Below are 18,385 nucleotides of genomic sequence, written 5' to 3' on the forward strand. Positions count from 1 at the left end.
TTAATGGTGTGGCTATGTGAGCATATTGTGGCACGAATCGACGATAGTACCCTGTAATACCCAAAAATGCTCGTAATGTGGTGAAAGAGTTTGGTTTCGGCCACTGTTGAATAGAAATTATTTTCTCTGGTTCCGGACTTACACCACTGCCTGAAATACGATGTCCCAAAAACGAGATATCGGTTACGGCGAAGACACATTTTGATGCTTTTGCATGGAACTGATGATCCTTTAAGGTTTGGAAAACAAACTGTAAGTGAGCATAGTGATCTTCTTTCGAAGCACTATAAATCAAAATGTCGTCGAAAAACACCAAGACAAACTTGCGTAGAACCGACCGAAAAAGATCATTCATAGCCGACTGAAACGTTGATGGAGCATTGGTTAGACCAAACGGCATTACCAAAAATTCATAATGGCCATCCGTTGTACGAAAAGCGGTTTTGTGGATATCTTCTTTTGCCACGCGAATTTGATGCTAGCCCGAACGGAGGTCAATTTTAGAGAAGATGTTTGCACCATTAAGTTCGTCTAAGAGCTCATCAATAGTTGGGATTGGAAAACGATCACGAATGGTGACTGCGTTTAGAGCTTGGTAGTCTACACAAAAACGCCAGGTACCATCCTTTTTCTTCACTAATAAAACCGGTGAGGAGAACGGGCTTTGACTAGGTTGTATGATTCCATCGCGCAGCATCTCGTCAATCAATTGGGTCATTACTTTTTTCTGAAAATGAGGGTATCGGTATGGCTTCACATTTACTGGTTTGTTGTCATTGAGTAGGGGTATCTGGTGGTCATGGGGTCGTGAAGGTGGTAATGTATGTGGTGTAGCAAAAACAGTTTGAAATTCATTCAGTAAGTTGGTGATGAGAGGGTCGGAATTGGTTAATGAATCTGTGGTGTTGCTGGAGGGTTCCAAAAGTAAGGCATGAAGTGAATCAATTGACCCATGGCGAAGCATAGAAGATAAGGAGCTTGAAAGTACCTGTTTGTTCATGGGTTCTCCTGTTAGGGTGATGGAATTACCATTGATGGTAAAGGATATTTTTGGTATGGAGAAGTCAGCAATAATTGGTCCAAGGGTCCCCAACCAAGCGATACCAAGGACCACATCGGCTCCTTGTACTGGAAAAACGAAAAATAGAATTTGAAAATCTGCTTTTTGAAGTTGTAATGGGACGTCTTGACAGTGCCCTTGGCAGTGAATGTTTTGACCGTTACCAACCATAACCGCAAAGGGTTGTAGCGGTTTTTTTGGGAGGTCCAACCTTGATACAATTCGTGGTTGTATTATATTGTGGGTACTACCACAATCTACCAAAACTGTGACTGGACTGCCGTTGATGTATCCTGTGATACGAAGAGTTTGTAGTGAGGACATACCAAAATAGGCCGCATCAGATAAAGACATGAATTGTGGGGTTGCTGTTTTTGTTTCCTGTGGATCGGGGGGTTCGTTTTGAGAAAGGATCTGATCATCATTATCCACAATCAGCAAGAATTGTGGAGGTGAACATTTGTGGCCAGGAAAGAACTTTTCGGGGCATCGAAAACACAAACCTTCTTTTCGACGTAGTTGTATAGCTTCAGGTGATAGTTTAGTTAATGGTAAGGGTTTGGGTGGCGACGACATTAATGGTGGTGTAGTCATTACAGGTGGTGTTGTAGTCGTGGGTTTTGTGAAATTGGTGGTGGGTGCTAGGGACGTGGAAATAGGAGTGGATATCGGGTTTATGGAGAAGTTTGTTGTAGAATAAGATTTTGTTGCATAAGGTGATTTGTATTTGAATAAATGGTTGAATTTATCCTCAACACGTCTAGCTAGGCCACATGCTGCTTCAAAGGTATTGGGCTTAATGATAGCTAATTCGGCCTGTATCTCAGGTTTAAGCCCAGAAATAAAACAATTGAGTAATGTTTGGGCTGAGAGACCTGTAATACGATTGTTGAGACGTTCGAATTCGGTTTGGTATTCCGTCACCGTTGCTTGTTGATGAAGTTTAAATAAGGCAGCCTCATGATTGTCAAATGTTGATGGGCCGAAGCGAAGTTCAACGGATCGTTTAAATGCCGTCCAGTTTCCAAGTAGGCCATTTGAAGATTGGTTTTGGTACCATGTTAATGCATCGCCCACGAAGTGAAATGCTGTGAGGGTGACTCTTTCTTGTGGTGGAATTTGATAATATGTGAAATAGTTTTCTGCTTGAAATATCCACCCTAAAGGATGTGAGCCATCAAAATTGGGGAGTTGAATTTTAGGTGGTCTTGGGTTGCGTGGTTGGTCGCGGTTAACGTGGTGACGGGTAGGCTCTTCTTCGTCGGATTCAGAAGTGGAACGGTCAGTGAGTCTGGTGACCTGATTAATGAGCCGGGCTGTGTTTTCGGTTTGGGCATCAAGTTTGGCGTTGAGGTTGGTTGTGGCTTGGACTAATGCTGCAATTTGGGTGTTAAGGTTGGCTTGGTTGTTTGCAGAATTTGTGGTGATGGTAATCAGTTGGTTTAATTGGTCATTTGAAGTTGATGACATTTCATCCGAGGAAGAAGCGTCTTTTCGCGGTGGCATAATGGAGGATGTTGAGACGTGAATGAAAGCACCAAAATGATAGAGCCTTTTTTAGTAGGCAAACACTCCAAAGAATTAAGAGAAGAAACAAGAGTTCTTGGGGCAATTTTCTGATATATTCCAAATGCAAAAACTACAAGTATTTAAAGATGCATGAGATTACATGTACACCATGCCATGTTTGCATGTCCACCATGTCCCTTCCCTTATTCTTAGCCATGATCTACCACTATCTTATCCTAAATGCAAGCAACTATGTTGGACACTTCAATACTAAAAGTAACAGAAATAAACGTGCAGAAATAAACATGCTGGTAACCAACTCCTAATGACTGGACTCCTTAATCCAACAACCTATTGGGCTTTTGTTTGATGCGTTTGGGTCTGCCTTCAATCTGGGGTTGGGCCTGGGCCTGTGTAGTAGCAGACTGGGTCGTATCATTGTGGCTGAAATTAAGGCTTTGGCAAGTCACATGGATAAGCAATTTGCAAGTATGGATGGTAGGTTTAGTTTGATTGAGAAGGATTTGAAGACGGCGGTTGCGGGTTGTGACATTTGTGGTGATAGGCATTACACAGAAGATTGTGATAAAGCGCCAAGGAAAGAAAAAGTTGATTATTTTCAAAATCAATACCAAGCATCGTTTGCAAATCGAGGGCTATTTCAAAGGAATGGAGCGTTCCAAAACTGTTACCAAGGAAATTCTAACTCTAACTTAAACTCTAATGGTGCAGGAAATTACAGGTCTAGGTTGGGAGCTTCATGGGAAGGAAACAGAGATGGAGGTGTAAAAGTTCAACCTATTGAAGTTGTTGATCCTAATGCCGAGCTTAGGGATTTTGTGAAGAAGTTTATGGTGGATCAAGACAAGAAGAATGAGAACTACCGCACCAATATCACTGCTTTGAATGATAAGATGAATCAAAATATCAAAAGTCAATAAGTGGCGATCAAGGATTTAGGTGTAAGGCTTGATAGGTTGGGTAATTTAAATCGTCAGCAAAGTTCTTTGGCAAGTAACACCCAACAAAATCCTAAGCCTTCCGGTTCAAATGATGGAGGTAATAAGTATCAACTCCCGAATGTTAGGAATGAGCATGTAAATGCCATTACTACTCGGTCAGGTAAGGTAGTAAACTCTCATATTTCTCCTCCTATTTCTAGTGCTACTAATGTTCCTATGCAGGTTGATAGTGAGAGTGAAGATGATCAAGTTGATGAAGAGATTGTAGAGGAGTCGAACCCAGCCGTGAAATCACTAGTCGTTCCATCTACATCTACTACACCGATGGCTACACTGGTAGCTAAACCGGCAGTTGTTGAACCCGAGGTGAAGGCATACAAGCCTAAGATTCCTTTTCCTCAAAGATTGAAGAAGGATAAGCTCAAGGAACAATATGGTAAGTTCATGGACATGATTAAATCGGTTTATATTAACGTGTCTTTGGTTGATTTGCTTTAAGGAATGCCGAATTATGCCAAGTTCATCAAGGATCTTGTGATGGATAAGAGGAAGCTAGAGGAAGCTAAGGCTACTTTCCTCAACGCGGAGTATTCGACAACTGTGCAAAATCAAATCCCTCCTAAGCTTGAAGATCCAGCGAGTAGTCTGATTACTTGTTCTCTTGATGCTAAGCTTACTTGTGATGCTTTAGCCGACATTGGTGCAAGCATTAATTTGATGCCTTTTTCAGTTTATAGGCGATTGTCTTTAGCGGCTTTAAAGCCAACTTAGATGAACATTAGGCTCGCCGATCATTCATTTTAGTACCCCATCGGGATTGCTGAAAATTTGTGTTTTAAAGTAGGCCATATTGTCTTTTTGGCCAATTTTGTTATCCTTGAGATGGAAGAGGACGCCAAGGTGCCTCTTATCTTAGGCCGACCTTTCTTATATACGGCCGATGCTATCATTCGTGTCAAGGATAAAGTTATTTCGTTGGGTATAGGAAATGATAGGATTTCGTTTTCAATTGATAAAGCTTTGCAACATCCTTATTCTACTAATGATTCATGTTTCAGGATTGATGTGATTTATGAGGACGAAGCTTTGAAAATGGAATTGATGAATTTTTTGGACACAGATGAAGGAGAAGCTTTGCTTGCTTGTATTAAAAAGGAGCAAGTGATGGTTGCGGATATGGTAAAAAAGATCATGGAGTTAAGCACAAATGAATCATCACCAGAGGATGAGACTTTTGAGGAGATTGAGAGGGATGGTTTGAAGATTAAAACTTCGGTGGAAAATCCACCAACCGATTTGGAGCTCAAGCCACTTCCCGAGCACTTGGAATATGCATTCCTCGAAGGTAAGTCACTTCTTCCCATTGTCATTTCCTCATCACTTTTGGATGATGAAAAAGGTAAGTTAATGATTGTTTTGAAGGCTCATAAAAGAGCCTTTGCTTGGCGTACAACTGACATACCCGGAAATAGCCCCGAATTTTGTAAACATAAGATTAATTTGCATGAAAATTTCACACCAAGTGTTCAAAGACAAAGGAGGCTAAATCCGAATATGATAGATGTCGTTAAGAAAGAGATAATAAAACTTTTAGATGCTAGAATTATTTATCCTATCTCTGACAGTCCATGGGTAAGTCCGGTCCATTGTGTACCAAAGAAGGGGGGAATGACCGTTGTCACTAATGAACATAATGAACTTGTGCCTACTAGGACGGTTACCGGGTGGCGGGTGTGTATTGACTATAGGAAATTGAATGATGCAACCCGTAAAGACCATTTCCCTTTACCCTTCATTGACCAAATGCTCGAACGGTTAGCCAGAAATGAGTATTTTTGCTTTCTTCATGGTTTCTCCGAGTACTTCCAAATACCCATTGACACCAATGATCAAGAAAAAGACGACCTTTACATGTCCCTTTGGCACATATGCTTATCGTAGGATGCCATTTGGATTGTGTAATGCTCCTGTCACCTTCCAAAGGTGCATGATCGCGATATTCCAAGACATGTTGGAGACATCTATGGAGGTTTTCATGGATGACTTCTCGGTCTTTGGTGATTCTTTTAACAAGTGTCTTTCCAACTTGGATAAGATGCTTGAGCGATGTGAGCAGGCACACCTTGTTCTTAATTGGGAAAAATGTCATTTCATGGTTAAAGAAGGCATTGTTTTGGGGCATAAGGTGTCTAGTTTGGGGATTGAGGTAGATAAGACTAAAATTGATGTTATTGCTAAATTACCTCCACCAACTAATGTAAAGGGCGTTAGAAGTTTTTTTGGTCATGTCGGGTTCTACCGTAGGTTTATTAAAGATTTTTTAAAGATAACTCGACCTATGACCCGTTTGCTTGAAAAAGATGTGCCTTTTGAGTTTAATTCGGATTGTTTAAAGTCGTTTGAACAGCTTAAAGATTGTTTAACTCACTCACCCATTATGGTTTCTCCTGATTGGTCTCAACCTTTTGAACTAATGTGTGATGCGAGTGATTTTGTAGTTGGAGCTGTTTTAGGACAACGAGAAGGTAATCATTTTCGTCCTATTTATTTTGCTAGCAAGACTCTTAATAGTGCTCAACAAAATTACACTACTACTGAAAAAGAGTTGCTTGCTGTTGTGTATACATTTGATAAATTTAGGTTGTATTTGGTGCTTAGTAAGACCATTGTTTTTACCGATCATTCAACCTTTAAGTACTTGTTTTCTAAACAAGATGTTAAACCTTGTCTCATACGTTAGGTCTTGCTTTTGCAAAAGTTTGACATTGAGATAAAGAATAAGTAAGGGGCTGAAAATTTGGTGGCCGATCACTTGAGTAGGTTAGAGGATCCTCACCGTGAGGAACCAAGGGGAGATGATATTGATGATACCTTCCCGGATGAATCGTTGATGAGTATTTCTAATGTTCCATGGTATGCAGATTTTGCTAATTATCTTGTTGCATGGGTGATTCCAAAAGGATGGACGAATCAACAAAGGAAAAAGTTCTTTTCCGATGTTAAGCATTATTATTGGGAAGAACCCTATTTGTTTCGTGTTTGTGCAGATGGAATGATTAGAAGATGTGTTGCGGGAGGGGAGACTCGTTTGATCTTGGATGGATGTCACCGAGGGCCAACCGGTGGTCATTATGGACCTTCCATTACCTGTAAGAAAGTGTTTGATGTAGGTTTTTATTGGCCAACGATTTTTAAGGAAGCTCAAACTTTGGTGGATACTTGTGATGCGTGTCAACGTCAAGGGAACATCACAAGGAGAGATGAGATGCCTCAAAACTTCATTCAGGTTTGCTAAGTTTTTGATGTTTGGGGTATTGATTTTATGGGACTCTTTCCGCCTTCAAATAAGTGTCTTTACATTTTAGTGGCGGTTGATTATGTGTCTAAATGGGCCGAGGCTAATTAAGGCCTTGCCAACAAATGATGCAAGGGTTGTGGTAGATTTCTTAAAATAATTGTTTTGTCGTTTTGGTTGTCCTAAGGCCTTAATAAGTGATCGTGGAACTCATTTTGCGAATCACCAACTTGCTAAGGTGTTAGAGAGGTATGGTGTTCATCATCGTTTCTCTAATTCTTATCACCCGCAAACGAGTGGCCAAGTAGAAAATACAAATAGGGCTTTAAAACAAGTTTTAGAGAAAACCATAGGTGATAATCCTAAAAATTGGTCAAAGAAAGTGGATGATGCATTGTGGGCCTTTAGGACCGCATTTAAGACTCCACTTGGGACTACACCTTATCGGTTATTGTATGGAAAGACATGTCATTTGCTGTTAGAGATAGAGCATAAGGCTTATTGGGCTCTTAAAATTGTAATATGGACTTAATTAAGAATGTTACAATTAAATGATTTAGATGAGTTAAGATTGCATGCTTATGAAAATTCGAAGCTCTATAAAGAAAGGACAAAGGTTTGGCATGATCGTAGGTTGAGAAAGAAAGATTTCAAAGTAGGTGATAAAGTTTTGTTGTTTACTTCAATGTTTAAGTTGAAACAACCTAAATTGACTTCAAGATGGATGAGACCCTATGTCATTAAACATATTTATCCTTCGGGGTATGTGGAATTGTATAAGGGAAATGGGGAAACATTTATTGTCAATGGCCATAGGTTGAAGGTTTTTAATGAAGAAGCTTGTGACGGAGTTGTGGTTGATCAACTCCCGTTTTAAGCAATTGATAAGTGATTGGTGATGTGAGTCTAGCTAACGACTCCTTATAAATTAAGCGCTTCTCTGGAGGCAACCCGTGTGTTTTTATTTTCATTTTATTTCATTTTTCGTTGCTCATAACCCAAAAACATTTGAAAAATTTTATTAAAAAAAACCAAAAAGATTTTTGTTTTCTTTGTTTAGTTATGTTTATTTTTCGTTTTTATAGCGTTTTGTTGAGATATGCAGGTCCCGAAGTGTCCAGATGTGTTACGGTAAGTCAAAACGAGCCAAGGTAAGTTCTTAGTGTCGAAAAAAGGGTTCGTGCGCCGCATAGCATGTTTGTACGGGGCATAGGAACTTGTTGAAATTTTTCTGTGATTGTTTAATAGGGTTTGTGCGCCGCACAAGTTGAGTGTGCGGCGCATATCAGGCACTTCAAATTTGTGATTTTCCTGAAACTTTATTTTGTACGCCGCATAGGTTATGTTTGCACCGCACACGATTGATTGACCAGCCGTTGACCGTGTTTGATTTGACTTTGGATTGGATTGTCTTTGGATAATGGGGGCCCACAGAAATCTTAGTTGTTCTTTTGTTTGTGCTCCTAGATGTCGACATTACACACACAAACAAACATAAACAAGTTTTTAAGTGTTCTTGTTTTCTTTCTCAAATAAAACCAAAATCCTTCCATTCGTTTTGAATTTTCTTCTTGTTTTTCTTGTTTAAACATCATGGTTCGCACATCTAGGGTATGTTTCTCTCCTCTTATCTCTTTCCATTGGTTTCTTGCATTGTTGGGAGGAGATAGATCCGAAAATTTTTAAGGTTTTTTTCAAATTAATTTCGAATAAAACAAAATTACTTGATTCTTTGTTATGGGTTATGTTTTTAATGATGAATGCAATTGATTTTAACAAGTAATTTGTGTTTAATTTGAATTTTTCGGATCTAGGGTTTATAAGAAATTCGAAAAAGTTTGGGGCTTTTGATTATTATTGCTTGGGAATGGTTTGAATATGCTTTAATTGATTGTATTTAGTTTCGATTTGGATTAATTGCATGATTTATGTTCAAATTTGGAATTAGGGTTCTTGAGTATGAACTAAGTTTGGGGGAAACTGATGTATGATGATGTTTAAGGTTGGGTTTGTTTAATTTGTCATTAATTGTGAAAAACATCTTTGATTTGGTTTGGGTGATTCGAAAGTGGTTGGGAAAGGTCGAGTTGACTTTTGTTGACCTGTCTTGTTCTTGAAGATGATTGAATAGTATTTGAATTTAGGTGGGAAGTGATTTAATTGGATTAAAATGCAAGAAAAACAAGGATTTTTTGGAAAATTGGTTTTGTGCACCGCACAAAGGAAGTGTGCGCCGCATGTCGGGGCTAGTATGCTACAGTACTTGTTGTTTCTTGGTTCTGTGCGCTGCACAGACTGGTCTGATTACATTTTTTTTGATTTTTCGTAATCGTTTTGGTTTGTTTATGGTATTTTTGAAGTTCTACTATGATTATATGAATGTTTTGTGTGTTTTTTTGCAGAGAGGAAATGCGGTGGCTTCTTCTTCAAATGCCCCAGCTTTTGTTCTGGGAATTATTGAAGGTAACGACTATACAAACCCAGAACCAAGTGACCCTTTCACATACAAAGACGTACCACTGGATGCAAGAGCATAAAATCTTCCAGCGGATACTCATGTGTGGTTAACATTCTCGGGATCGGAATGTCGTGAACGAATCCATTATCTCAATAAATTTCAAGAGATTCGTTACCATGGGTTTTGCAATCACGAATAGTTAATTGGAGAGAGTTAGAGAATTTGGGGATAGCTACTGAATTGAAAGGGATGATGCAGTGTAAGTATAGGAATTCCAATGGTCAAATAAAAACTTATAGGATGTGGGAAGAAGCGTTTGATTGTGATTTTCCACCGGTTCGAGAGTGGTGCTTAGAGTTCTTGAGCATAATTCGGGTCGATACTAGATTGAATAGGAGTGAGTTTTACACAAAGAAGGTTATTCATTTCAGGGCAGGTGGGATACAAAGGCACTGTTCTGTGCCTGAATTTGCTTATTTAACGGGGATGTTGGGTGAGAGATCTTTGTCGGACATTAATGGCTATGACTTCCTTCTTGATGGAGTTTTTGATAAGGGAGTCTCTGGTTTTGATGATCATCGTGATGTTAATGCATATTGGAGAGAGCTTGGAGGTTCGGGGGATGTTAAGTCATCTTCTAGTAGGCATACACATATTGAGGATCCTTTGATGGGTGTTTTGCATAAGTTGATCACACACTGTTTTTTGCAGCGCGGTGACCATGTTGATAAGGTCACACCTCAGAATGTTTGGCTCATGCGGTTGTTTAAGGAGGGTGGTGATTCTCGATATGCTTGTGTTCCTTATGTTTTAGATCGATACATGGCAACCCACCGAGATCCCAAACTTTTCTAGCGGGAACTATATTTCTTTGATTTTCGGGATGTTACATGTAGATGGGTTGAGGTTGAGTAAAGGGATTAATAGGACGCCTTGTTTGCCATTTGGTTTGGATGATTTGAGACGGGCTGGTTTGGTTATTACGGTTAATAACCGTGATACTTTTATTGGTAATGTTAAGGGAGATTAGAGACCGGATCGGAGGAGACGTCGTGAGGATGGTACTAGTGAGCCTAGGTTCACGGGTGGTGCATCTTCTTCATCATCTGCTTTTGACTTCTCTTCTTTGCAGGGTCATATTTTTGGTATGCAAGAGTCGCTGGATTTGATACTCGATCAGACTCGCTCGATGACCGGTATGTTGCATCGAGTGGTGGACCAGGAGAGACAGATGGAGGAGCATCATAGGCAGCAGAATGAGTCTCTTCCCGAGCCTGAGCGTACCGAGTTTGAGCCTGAGCCTCCAGAGATCACGCCTCCCAGTGAGCGTGCTTTTGAATTCTTTTTCCCTCAATAGGGATACCAGCAGGAGCAATTTAGCTTCCAACCTCCCACATTTGACCCTGCATCTCAGTCTTCGGGTTTTGGTATGTACACCGGTGCTCTACGTTATCAGGGGAATTATTTTAGCTATCATACACTGGTAGGAGACAAGGCTGGAGGGCGATCCACTATGGGTACTCCAAACATTGTTCCGGGTGGAGATTTCTTTTCTGAGGGTGATGGTCGTGCTGGAGGAGATGGTGTGGATTCTATTTTCCATCCTCCTGAGTCTTGATATGATTATGATTATGGTTGATGGCGGTGCTGGTTTCCGTGGGCATTGAGTCATCGTGATGATATTGGGTTCGTTTGGTTGGAGCTTTGGAGTTGACTTGCATATTTATTTTAGTTTTTCTTTCATTTGGTTCGTAATGCCTTTGTTGGCACTTAAACAAATTTTTTTCCCGTACTTAGTTAGTTATTTGGTTGTGTAGGGGGGGGGGGTTGGCAATTTAGTTTGATTATGTTCTAATGCTTATTATGTTTTAGTTTTGCTTTGGTTGTGTTTTATGCATTTAGAAGGAGCAATTCATGTGCATATACTGGCAGTAAGTTCAGCGCCCATTCATTTTTGATAATTCTACCGAGCATACAAACATTTACCAAAATCCGGCAAGTTCTCGATATCTTTTATTTCTTTTATTTTTGCTTTTACCTATTTCCCGTAGATTGTCTTTAGTTCATTGTGCAATGGGGCATTGTACAACTCAAGTATGGACGGAGAGGTAAATAGGAAAAATCTGGGTGATTTTTGAGACTTTTTGACCTTTTGATTGCTTGTCCTTTTAGTTTAATTGCTTTGTCATATAGGATTTAATCATATTAGTAATTAAACTATGTTCCCTTGGTTAAAATTTTAAATTGTGAAATGTGTTTTGAATGATTAGATAGGCAAATCCCTTTTTGATTGATTATATGACTAGTACACTCTATCCCAAAACACAAAATATTAGAGATCTTGCTTCATTTTTAGTATGATAGGTGTATGGTTTTGAAACTATTAGCCTTGTAAATTTGTCCCTCTCTTAGGCTTTTGGATTTATCTGGAAGTAAGGGTCTCTTTTAGAGCTCTGAACTATGATGTGCAAGTTTGAGGTTGATTTTCCACTACCGTTTATTTCTTTCTTTGATATGAGTGTGCCGGTGATTGTGTTGATTCTAGAACTTGTCTTAGTTGATCGTCCCGTAGTTTGCTAGATGATAAAGAGGCAAAATTAGGATTAATCCCTTGTTCTTTGTTTAGTCAATTAATGATAATTTTAGAAAGGATTTTAGACAACTAATGAACCGAAGATTTGTAAGTGGGGTTTGGTGTTCAAGGATCTTCAAATAAAAAGGAAAGTTTTCTTATCAAAAATAATTAAACTAAGAGTTTGTTCTAGAAACGAGTTCGAAATGATCTTTGAGATCAAAATACTTTGAGTAAATAAGAAAACGGTTAAAGATAATGTAAAATAGTGTCAAATAAAGTTAAATCTTAACGAAATACGAATAAAAGTAAAGATCTTAATGAAATGCAAATAAAAGTAAAGACACCGAAATTTTGTTGACGAGGAAAAACCTTTTATCCAGTTAAGTGATCTTAGGTAAAAAACCCCGGGAGGATGCAATCGACCCTCCAGCTATTCTTTTATTATGATATTTGTTTTTGAATAAGTGATTACAACGAAATGAAGAACTGAATAAATACAAATTGCTAATCGACTAAGTTATTTGTTGTTGGTGATTGCTGAGTAGATGTTGTTGTAGTGAGAGTGTTAATGTGCATGTTCGTCCTTTTGTGTAGATCAATCCTTCCTCCTATTTAGAGCTAGACGTTGAACCGTATCTCTGAAATATCTGGGATCTTCCTTGAATAACTTTTCCTTGTTGATTTGACTTGACATGACCGTTGAGAACTATTCTTCCTCAAGTAATTCCGTTGTCAATCCCGATTCTTGTGGATGAAGTGGTAGACTAGCCGTTGTAACACGTTCTTAATATAAAACACATCTTTGACCTAATTCTCGCAAATAAGATCCAATATACTGGACGTATATTCGTTAGTTCAATCATAGATCTTGAAGAGATCAAGATCCTTACATGTCATGATAACATAAATTTAACGACTATAATTATCAATACAGGATCAAGGATCTTCTAATTCCGTATAGTATTACAAAGTCATTATAAAAGGACTTAAACTATAAAACGTATTCAAGGTCCTAAAAGTAAAAATTCTACCCCAAACAACCAAATATGTGAGATCTTGCTTCATTTTTAGTATGATAGGTGTACGGTTTTGGAACTATTAGCCTTGTAAATTTGTCCTTCTCTTAGGCTTTTGGATTTATCCGGAAGTAAGGGTCTCTTTTAGAGTTCTGAACAATGATGTTCAAGTTTGAGGTTGATTTTCCGCTACCGTTTATTTCTTTCTTTGATATGAGTGTGCCGGTGATTGCGTTGATTCTAAAACTTGTCTTAGTTGATCGTCCTGTAGTTTGCTAGATGATAAAAAGGCAAATTAGGATTAATCCCTTGTTGATTGTTTATTCACCCTTTGTTTATGTTTATCATTGTTTAACCATGTTCGTATGCATGTGTTTAAGTAGCTAATCACATTGGTTAGTGAATATCGCTTGTTTAAACCTTTGTTTGCATTCATTTTTAGTGCAAAATACACTTAGAAAAACTTGTTGAGCCTAGCCTTTTTGTTTGTGTTTAAATCCACTCAAATATGTAACATATCCTCACCATACCGATAGTCGAAATCCTTGGTTGGTCATTAGTTGCCTATACTAGTTGGATGATTTGGGGTTGTCGTGGTTGTGTCGGGTTGGTATATTTCTCTATTGGGGGTAGATTGATGTCGTCATGATTATGGATCAAGTCTAAATTATTCTAATTAGTGCGAGTTATGATTTGTCAACAAATTTCAAAGTTATAAAAGGGGGTACCAATTAGATAGGGTAAAAGTAGTTCATTTTAAAAGAGAAAGAATAAAAAAAATGAAAAACAAAAAAGAGAAAAAGAAGAAAAAACGAACTTGGACTGTCATTTGGAATTTCCCTCATTTTTGTCAAATCAAAGGAAGTTGGTAACTAAAATTAAACCAACAATTGTTTAAATATTGGTGCTTTAGTTGGTACGTTTGTTTAAACCAACTAAAAGGTTCTTAGATTGATTATACTTTTCATTTGAAGATGGTATGTGTGGAAAGTTGATAAGTGGTATGTAATGGTGGATAAAAGTCGTTTGAAGGTAATACACCACAATGGTGTCGGTTTTAATCGGTCTATTGGGGTAGTAGAGTCGGGAGAACGTCTTTTGGGTTGTGGTTAGATGGCAACTAGTAATATGGGTTGTGTGGACTAGACTATAATGTAAAACTTTATAATTGTTGTGTTATTTCCTTTTAGCACCAATTATATCCCTAAATTTCCATACACATTGTTAATGACCCTTGTAGGCCTCCAGAATTGTACATTACAGCCGTTTATTACCTCTTTTGATAGACGTTATATGGTGCTAGCGCCATGGCGACATAGGGATGATTCTATTACAAGCCTATGGTTAAAATATATGCATCACGATTAGGCTTCGAGTGATTGGTACAATATTTCAACCCCAATAGTTTGTTAGTTGGAGAAAGTTAGTTGAGATGTTCTTCTTTCATTTGATTAAAGTGCTTAGTCGTATTCTCGAGGCTTGTAGATCATTCAAATATTGTCAAACATTTCGATTTTTTTTTTATTTAAGATTAAAACTGCTTAACTATTCCTATGGTTTTGCTTCTTTTTGGATTATTGTCACGTTTTGCAATTGTGAACCAAGGGAATGAATGTTTTGAAATTTGAGTTTGCTTGAGGACAAACAAGGCTCAAGTATGGGGGATTTGATATGTCCATTTATATATACATTTCCATATCATTTCTAAGTCGTTTTAAGCTTAATTATGTGCAAATTACATGTATATTCGAAGCATTTTGAAGGTTAAAAGATGCATTAGGATGGTTCTTGGAGGAGCACGAGTGAAGACGAGTTGAAAAATACAAGTTTAGTGAGTTCTGGAGCTATATGCGGCGCACAGGAGGAGTATGCGGCGCACGAAAACAAGAAATTTTGATCAGGGAATTTGGCAAAAGTCCCTGTGCGGCGCACAGGAGGTTCATGCGGCGCATATCCGGCGCCCAATATTTGGAAACTTCACTTTTGTGCGGCGCATGGAAGTTGTGTGCGGTGTAGAAATTGAGTCGGCATAAACCCTTTTTGATTTTCACTATAAATACAAGACCAAAAGCCTCCCATTCGATACACATTCACTTCCAGTCGATTTTAGGGTTCTTTGAGGCAATATACAGCAGCTTTTTCGTCCACCAAGATCTAAGGGTTGCTCGTGAGTTTCAAGGCATTTAAACGTCGATTTTCTTAGCTTTTCATTCTCTTTCGCACTTTGGTACAAGATGTTTACTCTTTTTTTTTTTTACTATTTGTGACTTATTTATGATTATGTCTAGCTAAATAACTTCATCATCCACTGAGATGAAGTGACACATTGAATAATGGTTGCATAATCCTTTAAATTCAAGTTGATTGTTAAACGTTTTGTCATAATCTTAATGTTTTGAGTTCTTGTGCTCTTATCTACTGTTTTATTGATAATGTATGAATGATTTAGAGGTATCTAGGTTTAGGAGTACATTGTTCTAGTCGATTGGGTACAATTGATAGGTGTTCACTTGTGGTAACAAGATAATTAACAACAATAGATAATAGAATTCAAAGTGTTAACGGTTTGGTAAAATCGATAGACAAGATTGTTTACAATAACAATACAATTCGTCAATTTAGTAGGTCTTGATAGGGAAGGTTGTCACCGGAACTTAGGGGTCGAAAGATTGGTTAATGGGTCGGATAGGGTAATAAGCTAGGTGCGCAACTAGTAAGTTCTTTGTTCTACCTCGTTATAAAATCAACAAGTTGAATTGGTTTTAACATAGATGCAACCTAAATAATGTGTGTCATGGAGTCGAAGTGGATGATCTTTTAATTCTATTTGATATACGGCAATTCTTCTTTTCAATTGAATTCTTAGGAATTGCTAACTTTAATCTTTACTAACTCAAACAAAATCCAAGATGACGTGAAGTCTTTAAAATCCAATCTTTTGTCTAAGCTACTTAAAACTCGCTTGCTCTTGTTAGTCTCTGTGGATTCGACCTGGACTTACCTTGAAGCTATATTGCATACGAACGGGTCCACTGCCTGAGAGTGTGTAGTAGTCAGTTCTAGGGTATTTCTTGTTTATAAATTTAAGACTAGATTGTACACATCAGGAACAGTCTAGTATAAAGTTTTAGGTTTTGACTTATAGTTTATAGGGTAGCGATAGGATATGTGTTTGAAATGTTTCATCTACCCTTATTATAGTATGGAAGAACAACACAATCATGAGGAAGCCGAAAATAGTAGGAGAAGCGAAGAGGAAACCATATTTCTCGAGAATAGCATGGATATCTCGAATCAAATTGGGAGAGCACTATAGAAATATACTCTTGTCCTACTCAAGAAGTTGAATGACACCATGGAAGGAGCTATGAATAATCATATAGCTCAAATGATAAGGGATGAATTGGCTGCAAACGTTCAAAGAGAATTTGAAAAACGAGATGGGAAAGGCAGAGACAAGAAAGACGGTGATGGTGAAAAAGAAGTTGAAGTGTTAAGGGAAAAACTACATAAGAAGAAATTTACTTACAAAGATTTTGATATGTGTCACCCACCCGTTTATCACAGTGACCGTAATCCCATTATTTGCACAAGATGGGTATCAGAAATTGAGGGGGATTTTCGCACCAGTCAATGCCCTCCAAATCTCAAGGTTGTGTTTGCTGTGAGTATGCTCCGAGATAGCGCAAAAAGGTGGTGGGACAACTTGTGGACGGTGAAGGGTGAAGCTACTATGGCACTCGTAGAATGGTCCGAGTTCAAAACCATGTTCTACAAAGAGTTTAGATCGGAAGCGGAGGTGACAAAGTTAAGGAGTGAATTCCTTCACGATTATCAAGGAACTCTAAGTTTGACAAAATTTCGCGCACAATTCCTAGACAAGGCCCACTTTTTTCCAGAATTTTTAGAGAATGATCAAATGTTGAAGGAGCAATTTTATCTGAAGTTGAGAAAGAGTTTGAGAGAGAAAATAAGTTTGCGCCAAATGGATTCCTTCTCCATGTTGGTCGATGTGGCTCGAGATCATGAGATCGAGCAATCTAGAGTTGATGAAGGAGAACTAAAAAGAAAGCATGATGAAAGCAATTCTCCTAACAAACGATTCAAGCAAGATGGTGGCTCCGGGAGCAACTTTACGAAAAGAAACATCCCTTTCTGTCGACAATGTAAAAAGAATCATTTCGGAATGTGTAGGGCGACGGAAAAAGGGTGTTATAATTGTAGGAAACCGGGACACATGAGCCGTGATTGCAAGACTAAGCCTAACAAATCCCTTTGGTGTTTCAAGATGGGCATGTGAGGAGCTCATGCCCAATGTTAAGTGAAGAAGAATGACAAGCGGAGAGGAGAAAGGAGGCGGAAAGAAAGATTTAACAAACTCAAGGAAACCAAAGAGGAAGATCTTTTCAATTAACTGTGGAACAAGCCAAGGAAAGCAATGATGTCGTGACAGGTACATTTTTTGTGTATGGTGTTCCCATGCGAACTTTATTTGATTCCGGAGCTAATAGATCATTTGTTGCTACTAGACTAGTACATGTTATTCCTCGTTCTAAATGTAAATCAGATGCTCTATTGCAAGTTGAGGTTGGAAATGGTAAACTTGAATTGGTAGATGATGTGTTTTGCGGTTGTGAGATAAACATTTATTCGGACACTTTTCAAGCCAATTTGATTTCTTTCCCCTTGGGTGAGTTTGATATTATTTTAGGAATAGATTGGCTAAGTGTCCATAACGCTAACATCTTGTGTGATTGTAGATGCAGATCCGTGTGACAATCGCAACATAGATTTGGTTATCGTTTAAGTTTTAGGAACTGTGTTATTTAATCATTTGAATAAGAACCTTTCTTGGTATTTAATGATTACGTTTGAACTTCAATATTATATCTGTTTATGTTTTGTTTTGTGTTTGTGTGTTATATATTGTTTTGCAGGTACAAGAACATAGAACCAAGGTTTATAAGTGTCGTAGGATGCTTAAACGATGGTTGGATGTTATGTACGAGCCAAACGAAGTAAAACAAAGAATCAAAGGGTCAAAACTCGTGCTGACGTCATCAGCATGTAGGACTGGGATCGTGATGACGTCAGCACGCGGCAGATCGATTGATTATTGTTTCGGGCTTAATTCTTCGATTAAGGCCTAAGCCCACACGAACCAAAACCCTACTAGTATAAATACAAACCTAATCTACGAAATTAGGTAATCAGTTGATAGATAACAATCACGAATTGACAAATCAAGGCAAAGTGTAGCTCGTGTGATCTCCAACACGAACTACAAGCTCGTGCACATCCTTAGGTTGATTAATTGCTTATTAATCGATGGAAGGCAATAGCAATCTAGTTATCTCAAGAGGATTCCGCACTCTTGACATAACGAATCGCGTCTTATTACGATCCACGCAACCATAGGACCTTACAAGTGGTATCAAAGCCCTAAGGTTGATTACCAGAAGGTGTAAGATCGTTTTATTTGCTATTGATTGCAAATTCGTTTCGAAATT

At 38.3% G+C, this 18,385-nt stretch overlaps 3 protein-coding genes across 3 annotated transcripts; 2 read left to right on the forward strand and 1 right to left on the reverse strand.

The window, feature by feature from the left end:
• Nucleotides 1-478: 478 nt before the first annotated feature.
• On the reverse strand, nucleotides 479-2,566 carry LOC122586615. Its single transcript, XM_043758592.1, has one exon. It carries the CDS (start codon nucleotides 2,564-2,566, stop codon nucleotides 479-481), a length of 2,088 nt encoding a protein of 695 aa, XP_043614527.1.
• A 1,104-nt stretch (nucleotides 2,567-3,670) lies between these two features.
• On the forward strand, nucleotides 3,671-4,302 carry LOC122586616. The gene is made up of 3 exons (XM_043758593.1): nucleotides 3,671-3,691; nucleotides 3,754-3,967; nucleotides 4,031-4,302. The coding sequence occupies exons 1-3, from the start codon at nucleotides 3,671-3,673 to the stop codon at nucleotides 4,300-4,302; spliced, it is 507 nt and encodes a 168-aa protein (XP_043614528.1).
• Nucleotides 4,303-16,230: 11,928 nt separating this feature from the next.
• Nucleotides 16,231-17,175, forward strand: LOC122586619. The gene has a single exon (XM_043758595.1). The coding sequence runs from the start codon at nucleotides 16,231-16,233 to the stop codon at nucleotides 17,173-17,175; it is 945 nt and encodes a 314-aa protein (XP_043614530.1).
• The last annotated feature ends 1,210 nt before the right edge of the window (nucleotides 17,176-18,385 follow it).

The sequence above is a fragment of the Erigeron canadensis genome, chromosome 2 (genome assembly GCF_010389155.1).
Source record: "Erigeron canadensis isolate Cc75 chromosome 2, C_canadensis_v1, whole genome shotgun sequence".
Classification (NCBI taxonomy): domain Eukaryota; kingdom Viridiplantae; phylum Streptophyta; class Magnoliopsida; order Asterales; family Asteraceae; genus Erigeron; species Erigeron canadensis.

Bases quoted from the DNA above. Each gene is read 5' to 3' on its own strand.
- LOC122586615 (XM_043758592.1), bottom strand. From the start codon at position 2,566: ATGCCACCGCGAAAAGACGCTTCTTCCTCGGATGAAATGTCATCAACT.
- LOC122586616 (XM_043758593.1), top strand. From the start codon at position 3,671: ATGCCATTACTACTCGGTCAG. The intron at 3,692-3,753 runs GTAAGGTAGTAA...GTTCCTATGCAG, and splicing joins TGCCATTACTACTCGGTCAG to GTTGATAGTGAGAGTGAAGA. The intron at 3,968-4,030 runs GTAAGTTCATGG...ATTTGCTTTAAG, and splicing joins TAAGCTCAAGGAACAATATG to GAATGCCGAATTATGCCAAG.
- LOC122586619 (XM_043758595.1), top strand. From the start codon at position 16,231: ATGGAAGGAGCTATGAATAATCATATAGCTCAAATGATAAGGGATGAA.